The sequence below is a fragment of the Podarcis vaucheri genome (genome assembly GCF_965113315.1).
Source record: "Podarcis vaucheri genome assembly, chromosome: 2".
In the NCBI taxonomy this organism is placed as follows: Eukaryota; Metazoa; Chordata; class Lepidosauria; order Squamata; family Lacertidae; genus Podarcis; species Podarcis vaucheri.
The window spans coordinates 66,907,549-66,929,362 of NC_138760.1; the positions used below are offsets into that span (position 1 = coordinate 66,907,549).

Genomic DNA, 21,814 nt, shown 5'->3' on the forward strand with positions numbered 1-21,814 from the left:
TTTCCCCCCTCAGCTTGGAAACAACGGCAGCCGGCAGCGCCCGGGCGGGTTCTTACGGCGGAACCACCAACTGCAACCTGCCGGGTAGATTCTCGCGCCGCGTGCGCAGGCGCACTGCGCCAACCCATTGCTCGCCCTCGTCCTCTCTCCCTCCTCCCCCCACGCACCGCCACGAGGAGGTGGGAGGGAACTCGAGTGAAAAGTCACACCCACTCCTAGGGGAGGGTGCGCGAGCGTTACTGTCAGGGACTGAGGCAACGGAGGCGGGGCTAGTTTAAAAATAGTTGGGTTGCGCTGGATTCTGAGGGAGAGGCGGCAGCGCGGTCGCTGTTCTTGGGGAGCTGAACCGTCGAAAAGGGAAAAGGCAGCCAGGCTTAGGGACAGCTGTGCCTGCGAACCAGCTCCACATCTATATGTATCTTCCTTACATTGCTTTACTGCAACCCCTCCCCCCTCCACACACTCATTGGACACTGAGGCAGGACTGGGGTGTGTGTGTGTGTGTGCGCGCGCGCGCTCCCAACAGAAACTGACCCTTTCTCCTCCGCCGTTACCAGTCGATCGAAGCTCAGTGTTATTATTATGCCCTCTTCCGAGGGAGCAAAAGCAGCGCAGCAACACCCGTCAAGCAAATCACTCCTTCGCTCAGTCCGTTTACCTCACACCGGCCATTCCATTTCCCAGCCATAAGCCCCCTTTTTCCTTCCCCCATTATGCTGTGCCTTCCACACGTTGACATAATAGTTAACGACACTCCACTCCTCCCCATCATTTTAGGAGGAAATTGCCTCACAAATTCACTTCTCTGATGAGAGCTAGAAATCCGCTCAGGCTTCGCGCAACCCACATTTCTCTGGGACCCAAGTCCCCTCAAGTCCGCATAATTCACCTTGCCTTGCTCCGGTGGAAGGGCCAAAATCAGGGCTAAAGCTGCACATTCAGAAGGTCCTGGGTCCAGCCTCTTTCATCTCCAGGTAAGGCTGGGAAATATTCCTTTCTGAAACCCTGCAAAGATTTTGCTGGTTGCCGGTTGGTGTAGACCAGGAATACATGCTAGAGGTCGGTGAAGCCTGAGATCCGTCTTACACAGACACACACAGCTTTCCCCCAATCCCTCTTTCTCACGCACGGGCTAAGCAGTGTGTGTGTGTGTGTTGGGGTCTCATGAGGGTCATTTGCCTGGGCGTCTAGATTTCTTCCCTCCTGCCTATGTATTAAGTTGTTGGTGAGTGCATAGTGTAAGCATGTCTCTTCTGGCTCCTTTTTAATAAGTTAAACCTCATATGCCAAATTACATTTCATTGGGGTTAAATGTGGCTTAAACCATATCCTGATAGAAGAGAAACTTTTTGTCCCACTGGCAATATGCTGGCCAGACAGTGGATTCACAGAAATATCAAGCTACAGAAGCTGCCTATTTACCCTCTGCTAGTCTATCTATATAGCACCTTCTGATCCATTCCATTTCCCAGCCATAAGCCCCCTTTTCCTTTCCGCATTATGCTGTGCCTTCCACACGTTATTATTGTATTCTGTGCTGTGCCTTCCACTAGTTATTGTATTCTGCTCTGGTCAGACCTTACCTGGAGTACTGTGTCCAGTTCTGGGCACCACAGTTCAAGAAGGACACTGACAAACTGGAACGTGTCCAGAGGAGGGCAACCAAAATGGTCAAAGGCCTGGAAACGATGCCTTATGAGGAACGGCTAAGGGAGCTGGGCATGTTTAGCCTGGAGAAGAGGAGGTTAAGGGGTGATATGATAGCCATGTTCAAATATATAAAAGGATGTCATATGGAGGAGGGGGAAAGGTTGTTTTCTGCTGTTCCAGAGAAGTGGACACGGAGCAATGGATCCAAACTACAAGAAAGAAGGTTCCACCTAAACATTAGGAAGAACTTCCTGACAGTAAGAGCTGTTTGACAGTGGAATTTGCTGCCAAGGAGTGTGGTGGAGTCTCCTACTTTGGAGGTCTTTAAGCAGAGGCTTGACAACCATATGTCAGGAGTGCTCTGATGGTGTTTCCTGCTTGGCAGGGGGTTGGACTCGATGGCCCTTGCGGTCTATTCCAACTCTATGATTCTATGATCCTATGATCTGTCCCTCTTGATTCAAAGGGAAGAGCCTGGACTGTATCACCAGCTGCCAAAACCAGAAGAGACTTCCTAACCTATGCCAAATATATCCTTAATTATATTGTACCTTTATGTGGGTTTTAACTGGAACCTGGTGTGAGAGCCAATCCTGGCTGAAAAGCAGTACATAAATAAGTTAATATTATGTAGTGCAATCCCATGTATTTTGCTTAGAAGGGACTCTTATCTAGTTACTTAGGAGTAATACAATTAAACACAGCATAATTTACTTATGAGTAAATGCACTTAGAATTGCACTGTGATTCATTTTACTAAATATAAACATCCCATTCTTGTTATACCTTGTATCATCAACCAGCTTTTCCTCTTTTGGTGCTTATTAGTCCTTCATTGTGACTATTGAGAATGTGGAGAATGAGCACATTTACTTCACAGCAGAATAATGGGCTTAGCATGTGTTTCATCTACATACATCCACACATTTCATACATACAGAAGACTCATGGCTATTATGGGTGCACATTTTTCAATGTTGGAGTTAAAGATTCATCTCCATCTTGGTCATACACCGATCAATATTTCATAGATGAAGGTCAGGGTATCACTGGGGTGGGGGAAGACTTGTGGCTGTTACCTGTGCTGGCAATAAAGGGGGAGAAGCTACAGAATTTGTCCATGCTGTAGCACAGTTTTTGTTGGAGTTTTAATCAGCCTTCTACAACTTATTTAAAAATATTTATAGGCTGCCTTTATGACTAAAATCCTCTCCAAGTGGCTTACACAATAACACATAAAAACACTTCCTGAAAGTATTAAAACAGAATACAATACTAAAACTTCCAATAAAGCTCACAACATTAATAAAAGCCATAATAATAAATACACATGCATCCCAGGAATAAAACATAATTTGCAGAAGTGCAATGGCAGCATAAGGTATCACTCATAAATAAGCCACTGAGACTAAGCCGGTTGTCAAGGCCTTTCTGAAGACATAATAATAATAATAATAATAATAATAATAATAATAATAATAATTTTATTTATAAACAGTACTAACTGTATAGCAGCCAGCTAGCAGTGAATTCTGGAGTCATGGGCTATCACGGAGAAAGCCCTCCACATTGTGCCCACCATCTTGGTGGCATGCAAGTGAGAATGGCCTCAGTTTTTGGCCATAACATGTGAAAAGATTGGTATTAGTAAACATGGTCCTTCAAATTACTTGGATCCAAGTAATCTTCTAAGGTTTTACAAGTTAAAATTGGCAGATTGGGCTTGGAAAGCATACCAGCAACCAGTGCAAGTGGCACAATAATGGTGTCCTATGATGCAAATACTAGCACCCATCAGGATTCATGTGGCTACATTCTGAACTACTGTAGTTAAAAGTTGCTGAGTCATGTTAAAGGCAGCCCCCCCCCAAAAAAAAACCCCCCACATTTCAATAGTTAAGCCTAGCTTGCCCATGAGAAGGGCATGGGTTACAGTCTGAACTTTCCAGAGAAGGCTGCAGTTGGTACACCAGCAGATGTACCATATATATAAATAATACCACCACATGTAACAATGGTAAAGTAGTTGTCATTTTGTTCAGACTTAATATGGAACATCCCATTCATGTGAATCTATCTGACCCTTGAGATTAGTATCTAAAGTCTTGCCTTGGCCCTGCCATTATCAGAAATACTAGAAACAATGTCCTCTCAGGGGTGGCTCCCTGACTGTGTATCTCACTACCTAGTGAGATTTGCCAGCCCCCTCACTCACAGACTTTAGGTGTGTGCTAAAGACCAGCCTGAGTCTGAAGGCCTTTTAACTGTCTTATTGGACTCCTGTTTTATATAGCTGTTTAGGGTTTTTTGTATTGTTTGCTATATTTAATTGATTTTAACTTGTATTTATTCCAATTTATTCTTTTAAATTGCTTTCTGAAGGCTTTTTGCTCTGAAAAGTGGGTACACAGATAAATAAAATAAATATGCATGAAACCACTCCGGATCACTTTTTATGTCCTCAGAAATGGATGCCACAAAAAATCCAAAAAGAAAACTCAGAAGCAACCTTCCATCTAACATTTATGATGGTTAAATGCACTGTTTTATTTTTTATTTTTAGTATTTGTTGCAGAAAATATTTGTGTTTTGAAGCAAATAACCACCTGTCTGCTCTGCATGTCCTGCCTAGTTATTTTGTTAGCAGCAATGGAAAGCCCCACATTGAGAGCAATTATTAATCTTTAGCAGTGTGGTTAAATGTTTCCTTTTGGAGAGCTAATGTGTTTTTTGTGAATGATACACTTGATCACCAGTGTGAGGAATCTAGAAGAAAATTGCATTGTGCTAGTTTAATTTTTCCTTTAATGAGGGCCAAGTTTCCCTCCTCTTCTTGGGTGGCTTTCAACAAATGCAGTACGCATTGTGCGTGCTTGTGAGAGCAAACATTGACCCACAAAACCCACTAAAGGCAGATAACTTGTGGATCTGTAAAATCCTCAGAGATGTCATTTATGAAAAGCTCTATAGAAATGTCAATATAATACAGGAAATGTTTTTGAAGTGGTAGCTGAATGTTCTGCTTTCACATCACATCTCCCCCATCCCCCACCCCCGTGCTTGGGAAATGCAAGGTGATGAACCACAGTGGGTCCACTAATGGCCTTTTAAGCATTCTGCAAAAACTCTTCATCCTGTACTCAGGGGACTATGCAGCAACAAAAATGACAAATATTCACATTTCACTAGTGTCCTTCACAAGAAATATTTACTGTGTCTGACCATGGGCAGATTGCTTGACAGTGTTAAATGTTTTCCATTCCTCTTTGCTATTGAAAATAATACACTTATTATTTTAACAGAAAAAATGGGTTCCTGTATTTGTTCTGTCACAGGAATCAGGAGACAGCTCTGTGGGAAAACAGCTTGCATTTTATAGCAAAATTAGAACAACCTTATTAGTTGACGTCTAGCCCACTTGCATTTGCTTTTACTTGAAGCTATAAGAAAAAAATAGAGCAATAATGGACCGATCCATTTTCTATAGTTGTAATATATTCTATAATGAGTGTTTGTTACTGTACATTCCATCTTGTATCTGAATTCACACAGGTGACTGTGACCAGCTGCAATGCCTAGCAGATCTTGCTAGATCCTTCTGACTACAATGAAGATTTTTATACATGTTACATACTATAGGTGGTCAGACTCTTGGTCCATCTAGCCTATTGCTGAGTATTCTGTCTGGGAAAAGTTATTTCAGATCCCAGAAAGAGATTTTCCCCATCACATTATTTATTTATTTTTCATTTGGAGGTGCCAGGGGTTAAACCTAGGCTCTTCCACATGCAAATCATGTGTTTTATAACTGATGTGTGGTGCCACCCAGTAGCAGAAAGGCATAGAAACAGGCCTAGCTAAAATTTTTCTGCTCTTTGGAATCAGTCCTGTGCACATGGCACAGTTTGATTCCTTAGCTCCACATCTGTTCTGCATATAGATGGGCACCCATGATGTTTGATGTGAAGATAATGTAGACTTGGCTGAGCTATCTGCACATTTGTGTTAAGAAACGTACCATTAACAATAATTAAATAAGCACGTGAAATCTCTCCTACCAGTCTTTTATGATTTTTCATTGCCTTTACACTCCTTTTCAGTATGCAGGCATGCTTTTCCCCCCAGGATACTGTACTCCATTACCTATCAGCAAACCAGGAAGATAAAGCCAGGATCACATCCTCACTTGTTTTCTTGGTTTGCTGACATTTAGACAGAGTTCACTGGTTTGGACATAGCAGGAAACTTTGACTTAATACAAACTAGACTTTTCATACCAAAGAACCCAGTGCACAGTTGGAGGAGTGGAGAAGCAGAGGAGAAGCATTCATTCCTGATGCTTGTTCCTGGCTTCATAAACCATGGCTTATGACGCTGGAAAGGCTCAATCAAACTGTGCAAATAAAAAAGGGTTACAAAACGACAATCCAGAAGGGGAAATTGCAAAATATCACCTATGCCTCAGGCACCAGAACAAAAGTACTAGTTATACAGAAAATGCCTTGTTGTTCCACTATGATTGCTCAGAACTGGTCTTGTGCTTTCATTGCTATAGAGAAAATTCACAGTTCTACAGTGAATAATATCTCCCAGTCTAGTGCAACTTTATTGACAGCTCAGCTGTACTGTAAAGTGTCACCGCATCAGTGGAGTTGACAGTGTTTACTTTTATGCAAAGCAGAAAATACTTGGGAAGAATGCTGTTTTTCTAAATGTGTAAATGTCACGGTAGCACCTTGTGTCCCTCATGCAAGCAGTAACACCAGAACTAAAATCAGCAGCAAAAGCTGCCTGCTTGTCTCCTTGAAATTCCTTCCTATGCAGAATTTATAAAATCTGTCTATAATATCAGCAACAGAGGATAGAATAGCATCAGAGGTGAATATAGAGCTTATGAATATCTAGAGCAGGGATGTAACAAATATCACAACAGTTTATATAACAGTTCTCACTGCATTTGGTTCTGCTGGGTGACAGCTAAAGTTTTAGAAATGTTTTGGAGATGTAGATTTTGTTTTGTGCTACGTAAATCTCTGAATAGTGGGATGTTCCAGGGAAATCATATTCTATAGAGCAGTTTTCCTTTGGCTAAAGTAACACTAGAGACTTAGTGTGGCATTTGTAATAAACTGCCTATTTACAAATGTACAAGCCGAGCAGGCGGGAAACCCAAGCAAGTGGACAAAATTCTAGCCTCATCCCAGCACACTATTAAAGATCAGTTCTACTGGTTGGCACCATTTTGTAACCTTTTGTAACCAATTTGCATTATCCATGGATTGGGTCAGAGTCAGAAGATTTTAGCTCTCTTGGCAAATCCATTTTTCTCACAGATTGAGCAAATTACAGCCTCCCTCCAAGAAGGTGTGTCTACCTACAATAGACTAAATAAAGGGCAGCAAGACTGATAGTAGCGACTAGCCAGTAAGGAAATACTGTATTTACTCGAATGTAATGCACATCTTTTTTGGCCAAATTAACATTGTGAAAATTAGGGTGCACATTAGATTTGATGGCGCATATTACCTTTGGTAGCAAATACTTTTTTTGTTTCAAGGCACATTAGATTCGCGTAAATACAGTACATATTGTTCACTATCTACTATCAAACAATTAGAACCTAGAAAGAAAGCTCTGGCTCTTTGCTTAGCCCAACAGCACAACATAGCTGTAACACTATTATTTACAGCAAGTGGAAGCTGCAACAAAATGTTGCTCTCCAGTGCTCCAGCCAGTTAGTCACCTATGCTCCCTTCCAGCATACTCCATTCCATACTCCACTCTCCCTGGTCTTTTACCAACCCTACCAACCCCCCCCCCAAAAAAAACCCCCCAACGTACACAAACATTTGGAATGAAGAGTGATTTTAAATGCACTAAATAACAGTATTCTGTGGAGCATAGGAAGTTGCCTTATACCAAATCAGACCACTGGTCTGTTTAGCTCAGTATTGTTTACACTGACTGGAAGCAGCTGGCTAGGGTTTCAAGCAGGGGACATTCCCAGCCCAACCTGGAGATGCCAGTGAATAAAACTGGGACCATCCATATGCAAAACAGATACTCAGCCACTGAGCTACAGTCCTTTGCTGTGACCATTGAGCATGATCTCAATCCCTTGGGGTTTGGGGTTGGTTGGTCTCAATAGTTTATTTTCGTTTTGTTCCTTTGCAATCCTCCTGGTTCTCCCTCCCTCTTGCTTTCCAGCGGCTCTGTTTTGGCTACAATCCTAGTGGCACTCACAGCTTTTTAATATAATTCTTCAATGTGCTTATGTACACAGATGGTGCTATATTTGTATGAAGTAAATAATTCTACGACTATTTTGTTTCAAATGAGTCAAAGCACCTTATCAACTCAGTCCAGCCATTCATTAAGAAATCAAAATGAGAAACAAACTACAATAAAGAAGATTCCACCTAAACATTAGGAAGAACTTCCTGACAGTAAGAGCTGTTCGACAGTGGAATTTGCTGCCAAGGAGTGTGGTGGAGTCTCCTTCTTTGGAGATCTTTAAGCAGAGGCTTGACAACCATATGTCAGGAGTGCTCTGATGGTGTTTCCTGCTTGGCAGGGGGTTGGACTCGATGGCCCTTGTGGTCTATTCCAACTTTATGATTCTATAATTCTAGGCACAAAAACACTGGGTGCATTCATACAACAAACCAGACAACTTGACGTACTGCTATTATTCAGAAGTAAATCTGCAGCACAGCTATATACAAAAGCACAAACACTCCTGCATGGGCAAAGAGAAATGAAAGTAAATCTTCCAATGGGAAATATTTTCATATACTGTACAATAGCATCTTGTGTGCAATTAACTTGTGCGATCTCAACCTTGTATGGTTGAAAACTGACTGGTTGAAATAGCACAAATTAATTGCACACAAGGTGAAGAGCTTAAAAGCTCCTTTTGTGTTGAGTTTTACTGGTGGAAAGAGCTTTTAAGCATGCATACTAGGTTCTGGGATGTTCTTGCTGGAACTTGGAACATCTCAGAGCTGGCACAAAAGCATCCTAGAGCCCACTAAGTAAGGCAGAGAGCTTTTAAGCTTGGAAGGTACAGGTGGTTGCCTGGAAGTAGTTCAGAACTACATGAGTTTGCATATACTCACCATCCTTGGAACATAACCCCCCCCCCATGCACAATTGTACTGTCTTTCTAATCAGGCAAAGCAGCATTCATTAGTGTTTATTACATTACGTACTTTAATTGGTGAACAAACTAAAGTCCTTAGGAAACAAAACACACAAATCAGTGGCAGATCTATTGACAGAATAAAAAGGAGCTGAACTCTTCTTGACCCTTCCGTCCTTTAATATCTTAAATCCCACCACACATACTTTATTCTTAGACCCCTTCTCTCTTTATACTAGGGCAGACCCCAGTCTCTTGGATCCAGTTTCTTCTATGTTGTCTTCTTCCACCTGCCTCTCTTCTTTTCCCCAGGTACAGCTTTTATTTCCATTAAGACCTTGTCATCCAAGATTCTCTCTGTAACCATCTTTTCTATAGCTTGCATGAGCTCAGATTCTCTATGCCTCATCCCTAGTATCATTTTCACTAGAGGAACAGGAGTGCGCCTAAATGCCCAGACATCAGAACACTAGGACATTCGGCAGAAATTAAATGACTCCACAATATTTTCTTTTGAAGAAGCATTATAATTCCTCTAAGCTTTATGAACAGTTATGATTAGTGGATAGTTCTTAATGAAAAGTAGAAAGGTATATAGGCCATAATAGGTTTTCCTTGATGCTAAGGATAAAGAGAAAATGAGGTCCATAGCATTTAAAGAGTTGTTTGGGAATACAGTAAATGTAAAATAAAAAAATTAACCAAGCGTGCCTCATGTGCTTTTCATTTACTGACAATCTAACAGATAGCTTTAATAATTTTTTTATTTTACTAAGAAATCCACATATCTGACACTTGCTGACAAGCAGTAGTGTGCTGTGCATGAGGCTCTGTGCATAAATAGCTGCTAAATAGACAGCTATGATTCTTATTAATATATATACTGCGTATATGCCAAAATGGTTCCTAAGTGGTTTACAACAATAAAATCAATACATCATTAAAACACACTATAACAATTCAATTGTGCACCAAAACATCCTTAATTAAAATATGCAATAAAACAAACAATTAAAAAACTGTTTTTAAAGCAGTTTTAAAAACCAAAATGCAGTTGAAACCATCAAACCAGAAGTTCAGTTCAGGAGAATGCTTGCCTAAACAGATGTGTCTTCAGGAGCTGGCAGAATGCCAATACTGATGGTGTCTCTTATATATCAGCAGGGAGGGCATTCCACAACATTGCTGCTGTCAGTGAAAAAGCCCATGTTACCACAAGCCTGTAATTATTGCAAAACTAAATTAGTTCCTTTAGCTGATCTTAGTGCCCTTGCTAGGCAGTGAATAAGAATACTTTTTTCAGTTAACCTGGTCAGCTTATTTAGATTTTGTATGTCAGTAGCTATCAAATTGACACTTTCTGAAACAATATGCAAACCAAAGCACAGCTTCAAAATTCACACATCCAAATTTAGCATTGTATTTTGCCAACCAATATTTACAAAAATGCATGTATTAGGGGAAATTACTTGCACAAATGTGTACATTACTGAAAACTGTATACAATTGTTTATTAGGAGAAATTCACACTAAAATGCTGATGAATTTTCAAAATTTTCAACAAATTGCTGCAAAATGTGGAGAACGGGGTTTAAGATTGGAAAAATGAGAATCCGAGATGTGAAATAGACAGATTCTTCCATCCCTACTCTGGACCAGCTGCAAGGGAAGCCCAACAAAGCTTGCATTACAATAGTCCAGACAGTTTACCAATATATATGCCACAGTGACCACATTACCCGTGCCCAGGAAAGCTTTGCTACCTTAGCTCACCTGCTGGAAGGAGAAATGGTGTGTGTTGGATTGAATTATCCCATCCCAAACTGGTGGATGTTGCAGTCAAAAGTGACAGAGTGCAAATGACTCTAGCATTCAGAACTGTGTGTTGGATTAAAGGTCTCACATTACCCTTTTGCATATGCAGGTGACCCAGTCCAGAAGTAGTTTGCTCACCCCCACCAACATCACTACACTGAATACATCTATGTCAGTTGTTTGTGTGTGCACAAACATTTTCAGCACAGGTGTGTGTAGCAAAATGCTTACTTCATCATCGCTTAGGTTTTCTGAACAAGAACAGGCATATTCTGGGGTATGTTTTACGGCTGATTTGTTTAAGCTGGTAAGTACATGAGTTAAGTCATTAAAGTTTAGTGTGGGACAGTTACTGGTCCAGATGTGTGTCTAGTAAAAACAACAACTGATTTGCAAGTTTCAGAGTGTTTTGCTGATTGTAATACTGATCAGTCACTAAAGCCATCTTGTGTCACACACAATAGCACATCCTTGTACTCTTCATAAATTAATTTGGAATAAGCACTGCCCATTATGTTCAAAGCTATGAAGGACGTACAGTCGTACCTTGGTTTGCGAACACCTTGCAACTCGAACATTTTGGCTCTTGGACACCGCAAACCCGGAAGTGAGTGTTCCAGTTTGTGAACATTCTTTGGAACCCAAATGTCCAGCACGGCTTCCGTAGCTTCTGATTGAATGCAGGAAGCTCCTGCAGCCAATCGGAAGCTGCACCTTGGTTTCCGAACATTTTCAGAAGTTGAACGGACTTCTGGAATGGATTCCGTTCGAGAAACAAGGTATGGCTGTGTCAGGGTTACTTCCAGATCCTAGCTCACAGAGGATCACGCTAGCCAGCGGTTGTTGATTAAAAGTCTTTATTGAGTTACAGTCTCCATTCTTGAGCTGCTGCGTGCAACCCTACGCCTTATGCTTAGGTCGGCGAAGCTCCTTCTGAGTCTCCGCCCCTTGCGCACCAACTTAATATCCTAGCCCTGCTCCACCTTTTCCGCCTGACAGTTCTCCTCTGGGTCCCTCTGCCCCCCTGGGTCTCTCCCTTCCGGGATTCTTCTGACGCTGACCCCCCTGACTCCCCTGTCTCCTTGCGCCGGGCTTTAGGACCTGGCTCTCTTTCCGGGCTGCCTACTGCGCCACCTTCCTGTGCATTTGAACTTGGCGCGCGCGCCCAACCTTCCACTTTCCGTCTAACCGTCACTTCGCTCCCCGATGAAGGTGTGGCCACTCCTGACTCGTGCCCTCCCTCCTGTTGTGAGCTGCCAGCGCTAGTTCCCAGGCGCTCTTCCTCTTCCCTACTCTCTGGCGGTGACGTAGGTCCCGATCTCCAACTGCTCCCCTCTGAGTCCCCTCTGGCTCTTTCTTCCTGGGGTGTCCCCCTAGTCTCCCCCCTTGCCCTTGCCACTGGTGCTCCTCTTTGTGAATCTTCTGATTCACTGGACAGACTCGGAGATCTCGGGTCGTCGTCGTCACTCATCCTTTCTTCTGCCTCCTCCCCCTTGCTCTCTGTTTCCTCCCTTGCCCTCGCCTCTGCTCCTGAACCCCTGACAGGCTGTAATACTAACCCCATGTATCTGGAGGTAAACCCCACTGAATTCATTACAGCTTCTGAAATGACAGTTAGGATTGCGCGGCTACTTCTCAGTAGACACATGCAGGATTACACTACAAATGGATTATCAACAATATGCTTTGAGAGGATAGAAGGCATCCATACTGTTTAACAGGTCTGATTGGGAGTACAATAACCAGGGTTTTATAGCCCTAATCAAACCAGTCAAAGAATGGTAATAAATGCTACACTTTCACCAGCTTTAAGTGTGCTAACAGTAAATCATTAGTATTAATATGTTTGGTTGGTTGGTTTTAGCCCATTGCAGGTAATCAATCAGTGTTTAGAATTCACAAGCAGTCTAACATTCACATTCTACACTAGCTGCAACTTCCAGATCACAAGGGGAGACCTACCTAGAGTGCATTGCAGTAATTCCATCTTGTTATTACCAATGCCTGGGCTGCTGTGGTCTAGAAACAGTTGCAGTTGTGACACCAACCACAGCTGGTTGAAGGCACTCTTAGCCACACAGGCCACCTGACCTTCCAGTGACAAAGCAAGATTCAGGAGCACATCCAATGTACCTGCTCCTTCATGGTATAATCCCATCTAGGGCAGGCAATTGACTGACCTCCTGGATCCAGAAGTCATTCACACACAGAGCCTCCATCTTGCCATGATTCAGACTCAGTTTATTAGCCCCCATCAGCCCACTAATACATCCAGACACTGGGCCAGGGCTTGCACAGCCACTCCTGATTACAGAGAAGTAAAGCTGACTGTTATCAGCGAACTGATGAGACACAGGGGGCCGAGACTCCTAGCTGTCAGGATTTGTTTTAAAATAAGCCTCCAGCCCTTTTAAGGAGTGTTCTGAAGCAAATCCTGTAGATACTGTTCTAATCAATTCCATTGTGAGAAATGAGCCTTCTCCCACCTTTCAGTGTTTGTAGACAATTAGTGAAGCCAGAGTTAGACTGATGAGTGTTCTAGAGAAAATTAAAGTCATATACTCACCAGGGAAGATCAAAATAGCTTCAATATGAAGCTGGAGAAAGGACTTTCTGGCTTATTTTGAAGCTGTTTTGAGATCATCCTGGTGAGTGTATGACTAATTTATTTCTACATTCAGACAATGGAAAAGAAATCTCATTTCATCTTTCTAATTCAGGTCCAATTTAATGAGAAGCTTCCTCCCCCCCCCCGCTAAGTATGAAAACATTCTTAAAAACCTTGTGAATATATATAGTTACTAAATTCATATTAAAGGTGTGGCATTATGAGGGGATCCTCAGCAAAAGCTGCCCTGCTTCCTTAGCCTAGTTTGAGCGGAACGTGCACTTCAGAAGGCAATAAAGGATTTGCCAAGGAATGCAAGTGGTAGAGGACCCAACAACATTCTGGAGAATGCTTGGCAACTTTTGCCCACAAACCCATGACTGTCATAAGGCTTCCTCTTACTGCAATAGTTCCTGTTTATAACAGTGTAGAATTGCTGTATCAAAATTAACACAGCAGCAGTAAAACAAAGTACATTCTGGAACTGTGCTTGGAATTCTATTAGGTGGTATGGAAATATGGATTTTCTTTAAATTCACATACATCTGGTTACATTATGTATGATATGGGGAAGTGCATCCTGTCCATTTTACAGACTGGAAAATGAGACTGGAGAAGAATCCCAAATCACACAGGGTATCTTTGACACCAAAGAGGGCCAACAAAGATTTTGCAAGTTATAGATAACCACTCTATAAATAGCTCATCCTTCTCCCTCTCAAATGTGAATTTGGAGCCTAAGAAACAATTCTTGATTCTTACTAGCCAATTTCAATTAACTCCAGAAGTATTTTTTCCACACAGGGGACTTTTAATACATCTTAATTGATTAAAAATGTATATTACTCCATACAGACAACAGATGCATTTCCACAGTGCCTTTAAGAGGTTACAGCAGTGGCAGAAGATCCAGCAGAAAAGAGGTTACTTTTCTGCGGTTTTGTCCTGTGATAGTCAGTGGCGTAGCGAGGGTTGTCAGCACCCGGGGCAAGGCAAGTAATTTGCGCCCCCTAACCCCCAGATGTTGTGCCCGGTGCGGCCGGCCCCCCCTGCACCCCCCACGCTACGCCACTGGTGATAGTCCTGTAATTTTGAAGTGCCTTTCTATATATTCATGCTATTTAAGATCTAGAGTCTGCATTAAAATTAGACACTTGCCCATACCAAGGGCAAACTGATTCTTTCTCAGAGTTTCTCAAGACACTGCAAATCTATTCAAGGGAAATGGGAATCAGATGAATACTACCCAGACTTTTAATGCTTCCACTTAGTGAAAACTAGAAAGAGATATATAGTAGAATACAGTAGTGGTAAGGAAGCTGTGGTCCTCCAGATGCTGTTGGAGTCCAACTCCCATCAATTCCAGTCAGCATGGTCAGTGATTTGGGATGATGGGAGTTGCAGTCCAGCTATATCTGGAGGTGCACAGGTCCCTCACCCTTGTTGCCGAAGAAACTTGAGGCTGCAGCTTCAAATAAACAAGACATATCCAGCATGCAAGCAGCTTGTATAATCTGCCTTACAGACAAGTATGGTCCCTGATCCAATCAGAGTGTTGGGAGTTTAATTCAGGAGTAGAAGTGTTGTCCTGTGCCAGATCTTTCCAACAGATATGTTCTTTTAAAGAATGACTCAGTCAGAATCAGACTTTCAGAGCCATTTTTATCAGAGAATGGGGAAGTGAGACTAACCCTTGCATCCGGAAGATAGCATATGCTTTAAAATGCTCTTTGAAACAACAGAATAGTGGACAAAGAAAAGTTGAATGCTTTATTCTGCAAGTCTGTATTTGCTTTTATGTCCTAGAATACTGCCCCACCACCATTCTTTCTGTTATCCGTTTATATTTCCAGTTTTGCAGTAATTGTGCTTATGCAGCTGGTGTCCTGAACAGAGAAACTGAGAAACAAGAGTTTTTTCTTTGGAGATATAAAATCTGCACACTGTGTGGATGTTTTGAATTACAAATTTAGGAAGACAACAGTACCATTAAAAGACCATGGTGAATTGGGGTGCATCAATCACTTTACCATCAAATAACATTAGGCAAGTAGTAGTGAAAGTGCTCAGAACAAGATAAAATAACAAGGATGGTGAGGAGCTCCAAATAGTTGCTTCCCCAAAATTGTGTAATTATTTGGGAATTCTTCTCTGGGTATAGTCTGTTTATATGGCCTACTCTTTACAGTGAGCATCAAGAAATCGTAAAGAAACTGCTATCTCACAACATGGAAGAACTGACCATGTCCTGAGGCACTTGGTTATTTGACCTAGCATGAGCAAATTGCCCCTCCATACTCACTGAGATATCTATAATTGGTTTTCATTTTTTTCTATTAAAAAAACCCCCAGTTTACAATAATTGGTGCATTAATGGGATAATACCTTCATCTGTAGAATTGATATGGCCTTCTACCATTGCAGTTTGCTTAACTCTTTACAGAGTTTGCTACTATATTGGTAAACATTTCTTTAAATGCTTTATTTAAGCAATTGAAGCCATGTAAAATTCAGCAGATAAACACAGAGGCATATCAAGGGTCCCCTGCACCCTTGGCAAGGAAGCTCTATTGGTGCCCCCCCCCATCACTTTACCACAATACCATATTAGAAATTCCTACATTTTACACAACCAAGTACCCAAAGCATCCGGAGTGAGAGTGAGGTGAAGAGAAGAGGAAAGGTGGAAAAAAATGCATGCCTTTCTGTTGCGGTGTGAGAAGAACGGGAAGCTTCTCCTGTGTTTGAGCTCGCCGCAATAGCAGTGTCGTGTTGCCATGTATGTCATACACTCCATAGCTTGGTAGCTGGTTTTTGGCCCCCACCCCTAACCTGGGCCCCTGATTTTGCAAACCCCTAATTACACCTCTGGGTAAAGAGGAATATATATGACCAAATAGAAAAGAGAAAAAAGATGATAGTTTTTAAAATAAGTTATTTTAATGAAATGGAAGTACTACTGCTAGTTTAGTATTGCAAGAGAATAAAACTGGAAGTGGAATCTAGAATGTGGCTTCTTCACACATTAACACCGAGGGCTGCTTTCCTTGTGACATTTTAATCCTGTGAGAGGTGGATGCACACGCCCCTCCAGATACACTCTATGATTGGCCACTGTGAGAGGAGGATGCTGGACTAGATGGGCCTTTGGCATCACCTAGCAGGGTTTTTCTTATGTAAACACTGCAGGAACAATGTCACATTTCAAAACGCTCCAATTCCTGGATGCTGTGTAGCTGCACCCCAAAATGACTTAATTGAGAGTTCATCCCCCATTAAAGATCAACCGATGCCTATAACAATACTACAGGATGAGCAAGTCACATATTGATGCTCATAGAACTTGTTATGGTTCCACACTGTCCCTTATCTTTTTTACCTAGGTATTAAGACTAAGGGCACTTCCAGATTGTCACTGTTTTTGAGTAGAATTCAATCACATACTGGAAAATTCAGATTGCAGAATTACAGCTGATTTTGAAGTACAGTCCAACAACCTGCTCCCCCATCCCCACAGATTTTTTGCAGTAAGGGAAATGCCAGGAAGTGTGGGATAACACTTGCTTTGATGCAAGGTCATCTAACCTTCCTGCCAAGAAATGAGAATGAATGCTCAATGAACAGGTTGTTTGGTCCTAAGGCAGCTGCAACATGATCTTTCAGCTTTCCTGCAATCTGGAACACTTGATTAGATTAGAGTTACAGCTTTGCGTGTGTATCTACGTTGCTCAGGGCAGGGGGACTTCATCTGCATCTGGGTAGTGATTCAGTGCACTAAAAGTACATCTGAAATGGGTCCGGTTTGTGAAGTTCTCAGCTGTTCAGGTCAATGGGGTTCTGCTAACAGAAAGAAGGAAGGAAATCTTCCATGTAGAATTGTGTTTTCCATTTGTACACCATTTATATACCTCTTTGAGTCCCCCTCCCCCTTTCTACAGAATATGTAATACACACACAGAGGCAAGAGAACTTTCATCCCTTCCACACCTGATAATAACTAAACCACAACTGTATACTTAAGTAGATAGGAAATGTAATAAAAAAGGGACAAGACATTGAGTGCACTCATAAAGATACAAATGAATGTAGAAAAGGCATGAACAATGATAATTACAAATGTGTAAATGCATAAAGCCCTCTTATGGAGGAATATATATAATCTGGAGGGGGGGAACATATGCCCAATATGAAAAAAATAAAATAAGCTAAACCAAAACTATCAGTTCTATAAACAGAAGCCTGGCCTGCAAGCAGAAATTCTTTCACATGGAGACACAATTGAGAGTGGGAGCCTCTGACACTGTACAGAATTACAAAGTGAAGTTCACAAGCTGGTCAAAAGCCATTTCATAAGGCTTTCACAGACATTTTCCTATGGCAGCGTCCTTCAGAATTAGAGCTGGGAGGGAAAGGCTCGTAGGCTCGTAGGGAACAACTACACAAACAAGTTCAGATTGACTCTATACTTATTCCTCATTTATGTAAAAAACAAAACCTCATTGATGCAATGGTTTACAATTAGAAGATGGAAAACTATGCTAAGGACTGTGTCAGGGAAGAATGCAAATGTGTGTATATGTTTAGTAATATCCTCAAATTCCAGACTCAGGGCTGGGCTCAGCTAACCAGTTCCACCAGTGGAAGCCTACACAGGGACTTCTGCTAGGGCAATGGGGCTTTCTTTCCTTCAGTGCCCCATATCCTCCTCCATTGGGTCAGGGATGAGGTGTCAGGAGAACCCCTGGAACAGTGGACAGCAAGAGGAAAGGGTAGATTGTTTAGTTAGGCAAGCAGAACAGCTTGCACTAACAAAATGACCTGCATTGTATTCCTCCCATTATAAATAATGCAAATTGATACATTTGCAGAAATTTACTTTGTACTATTTATTCTAACATATGATATCTTGGGAAGAGGAAGTAAGGATGTAGGAATTAGGAGGTAGAGAAGAATAAGTAGAGGGACAGAGCTAAAAACACCAGTTAAGGGTTTCATTAGATTCTCTATTATTATAAGGTTGCATTCAGTTCCACAAAGACAAAGTTTCATACTTTGCCATGGGATGATAAGGGACACTAAATTTTTGAAAATGATGGCTGCCAATAAAGAACATTTTATAGCTGACCAGGGATTCAGGGGTGGGGTGGGAGATGACTGAACACATAAATGGGTTCTAAGTCTGTATATGTCAGTAGAGAGTGAAGGAAATTAATTTCCACCTTGAACTAGTTAACACCAAATCCCCCACTGCGCAGAGATAAAGTGGTCCGCTTGTACTAGAGCAGCCAATAATGCCACCACAGACATGGGAATGGTGATGGAATAAAATCTATAATAGGCTTAGTGTCTAACATAAATGAAATATGTAACACCATACAAGAATTAAGTATGTAATATATAGTTCTGTACTGATGTGTCTATAGGGAATGTCTATATCTAGCAAAGCAGGACTCTCCAAGTCTGGAAATACTGCTGCTCCTCCATTGCCCAAATTCATTCATTTGCTTCTTCCCCCTCCCATGATAGCTGAGTTGAAACAAGAGCAGAAGCAAACAAGGCTGCATATCAGGAAGAAACTCAGCTAAGACACATCTATTTTTATCTGACCTGAAATGAAGCTTATTACGGCAAAGTATTTGAATGGAGGCTGAATACTGAGCGGAGGCTGCAGCTCTCTACACACATCCATCTGGTGGCAGAACAGTCCTGTTTCACCCAGGGAATTGCATCCAATATCTAATTGAGGGTGGCAGGGCGGTGGGGGGCAAATACAGAATCAGATCAAGGAAGTGTGCTAGTGCCAAATGCAAGGACTATATCCCGCATCAAAATGCTTGGCATCTATCTTCACATCCAAGGAGTTCGCCATCTGTTCCACAGGGGTTCCCTACTGTGGATTCCTCAAGGATGAAGGGAAAGTGGGCTCCACTGAACAAATGTAGTGCTGCATAAGGGGCGAAGTGTAGTCTCTCAGCAGAGTGTCTCCACAATCTGTTCTTCCCTTCAATACTGGTCTGAAAAGAATGAAGCATGGAGGAGGGAGGGACTGGCTCCCTCAGTGGGTGGAGTGCAGCTGCCTTCCTCCGACTGTTCTGACAGTTCCCCATATTCACTGTTGTAAAAAGTCTGGCCTCTGAGCTGGGACTGGTACGATGGCCGACACCTACCCCTCAGGTCTGATTGATCCACTATTGATTCTGCATTTCGACTGGATCCTTTACTGCTGTTGGGGGTGGGGGGAGAAAGAAAGAGCAAGAGACAGGAAGTCAGTTCTTCTGAGTAAGAGATAGTATTCTAATTGACTGTCCAGAAAAAAAAAGCTTCTTAGCATCAGAAAGCTCAGGGCAAGCACAGCTAGCCATTTAGCAGGTTGGTAATTCTACAAGATGTGTGAAGTTACATGATAGAAGACTTATGTGAACCACCCTCAGACCTCCGGGTATAGGGCAGTATATAAAATTCATAAATAAATAAATAAATAAATAAATAAATAAATAGAGCATCTTTCCAATAAAAAAGTGAAGGTGGTGCACCAGAAATGAGATGCAAGAATGCAGGTTTTTTGTAAACCTTACCGCTGTCAGGAACTTGATTTCATATAGGAAAACTGGATTCAGCTACTGGCAGATTATCCCTAAACAGACTTACTAGAGAGTAAGCCCCATAGAATTTATAGGGTTGCACTGTAATATCACTTCTTCAAAGCAGGAAGATTCATTTAAAAAAACAACCAAATAACATGTATCTATGTATACTGATTTTCTTATTGCTTTTAGACCTACCAGCGATGTACCTCATGCTCACCACCAAGGATTTCATTGTTCTTATCCACCATTTCTATGGGAGGATTTGAATGAAGCCAGGAACTATATAAGCCAGTTAAGTATCACCAATGGTTTTGAGTATCAGCTGAGTTACGCTTTGAGCTTTAATAAATCTTGTATTTTCCCTGTGATTCTTCCCTCCTTTGTCAGACTTCAGAAAGTCTGACTTTTCTCAGTAGTGGTTCTATTTCCACAGGTACAGATGTCTTTAGTGCTACTCTTACATCTTTTTAAAAAGGGTAGAGTATTGACATGGGCAGTGACATATCAGAAAAGTGAACCTATTGCAACTCAGCACATATTAATTATAATTTTTACAGTGAACATCATGTTTGTCCCTATTTTTTGTTTATTTCAGTCAATCTTATGGTTAATGAAACATAACAGGATGTATACATAGAACAAATGCAATACTCGTGATAGTATGGAAAGTCAATTGGACTTCCCCTTGTAGCTTAGGAGCAATCCATCTGGCAGCAGACTAAGTCTCAATTATTTCAGTGGGAGAAGCAGATTAATTCTCTTCCTGAAATCAGTGGAACCTAGCCTAGTTTTGTTCTGTATGTTCTAAAAGTAGCCATAAAATAGTGCCTTGATGGTTTGAGTTGTCATTTGATGTCATATCTACTGTCGAATGCATAACAACTACAGAAACTTTTCACACTAGCTGGGGAAAGAATCACATTTCCCCAATGGCATTATATTGCAGTTTGAGCATTGGGAATATGTGACATTTCCACAAGAAAAGTGTTTCCTTGAAAGAACTGTACCTTTGCTGCTTGATTGTCTGGAAAGCTCCTTGATTTCTTGCTGTATTTCATGCCCGTGTAATATGCTTCCTCTCTTTATTTCCTTGCACAGAGTCAACTGACTCCACTCAAAAGCCATTAAGCTCAATCAACCCTTTTTGTTACAAATGCCATCAGGAATGCTGCCGCCAGCAGCAGCAGGTTACAGGAGAATGGATGCGCTTGCATTTCTGTGCTCCCAGCACATTTACAGGAGGCTGCAGTGAGGTTTGCTGCAGAGGACACTGCTGGGTATTGTATGTTACTGAGGGCTGTGAGATATAGCGAGGAGAACTAAATAACCAAGTACCTGAATGCACTTTCTTTTCTGTGTCTATTTTCTATCCTCTCAAACTCCTCAGATGCCAAAACCATCCCACTGTCTGTCTGATTGTCCTGCAAGGGAGCAGAAAAAAAATAAAAAGTGTTAGAAGTGCCAGCCTTGTTGAGCAAGCATTCTGAATTTTTTTCACCAGGAACCTTTCCTCTGATGGATGGAGACTGAAAAGCAAATGTAGGGCAGGGAACAGCTGCAGATGATGAGCAAGAAGAGTGGAGCTTAACTCAGCCTTGTAAATATGCCTGTAAAACTTAGAAGCCTGTACAAATTTTTATAAGCATGTTATAGAGCATGTTGAATTTTTCAACTTTCAAAAATGAGGGGTGCTAAAAAATTGTAACACAACTTCGGAATTCAAAAGATCTTTTGGTTAAATTAACATAATTAAGTTTTGCTTGGTAAGTAAAATGTGTGTAAAATTGCATAGAAATAATTAAAAATGATTGCCAAGTACTTGTACTTATATATTAGTATTTATTATTATTAGTTATTATTAGTTGTTGTTGTTTTGTTCTTGTTATGTTGCATTACCTGACATTTTCAGAAGGTAAAATTTAAATTCTTTGGTTTTCTGAAAGCAGTGTGTGTGCTTTCTCATCAGAAATAGACTTACCAAACCAAATGTTGTCCAATCACAAAAATAATAGC

The 21,814-nt window shown here is 41.5% G+C and overlaps 1 protein-coding gene and 1 long non-coding RNA gene across 4 annotated transcripts in view; one reads left to right on the forward strand and one right to left on the reverse strand.

Annotated features, from left to right (window-relative positions):
- Positions 1-201: 201 nt before the first annotated feature.
- On the forward strand, positions 202-21,632 carry LOC309526009. The gene is made up of 2 exons (XR_014216611.1): positions 202-974; positions 19,991-21,632. It is a non-coding gene; the product is annotated as an uncharacterized lncRNA (long non-coding RNA).
- The window catches only part of FLT4 (fms related receptor tyrosine kinase 4), a 94,351-nt gene continuing 88,669 nt past the window's right edge, over positions 16,133-21,814 (reverse strand). For 2 of the 3 annotated variants that reach the window (XM_082211735.1, XM_082211734.1), the window contains exons 29-30: positions 21,137-21,222; positions 16,133-19,437 (exon numbers count right to left, since the gene is read on the reverse strand). In XM_082211735.1, the coding sequence (XP_082067861.1) occupies positions 19,218-19,437; positions 21,137-21,222 (306 nt within the window). In that variant the 3' untranslated portion in view covers positions 16,133-19,217. The remainder of the gene's footprint in view (positions 19,438-21,136; positions 21,223-21,814) is intronic. The other variant, XM_082211733.1, reaches the window with a different exon arrangement.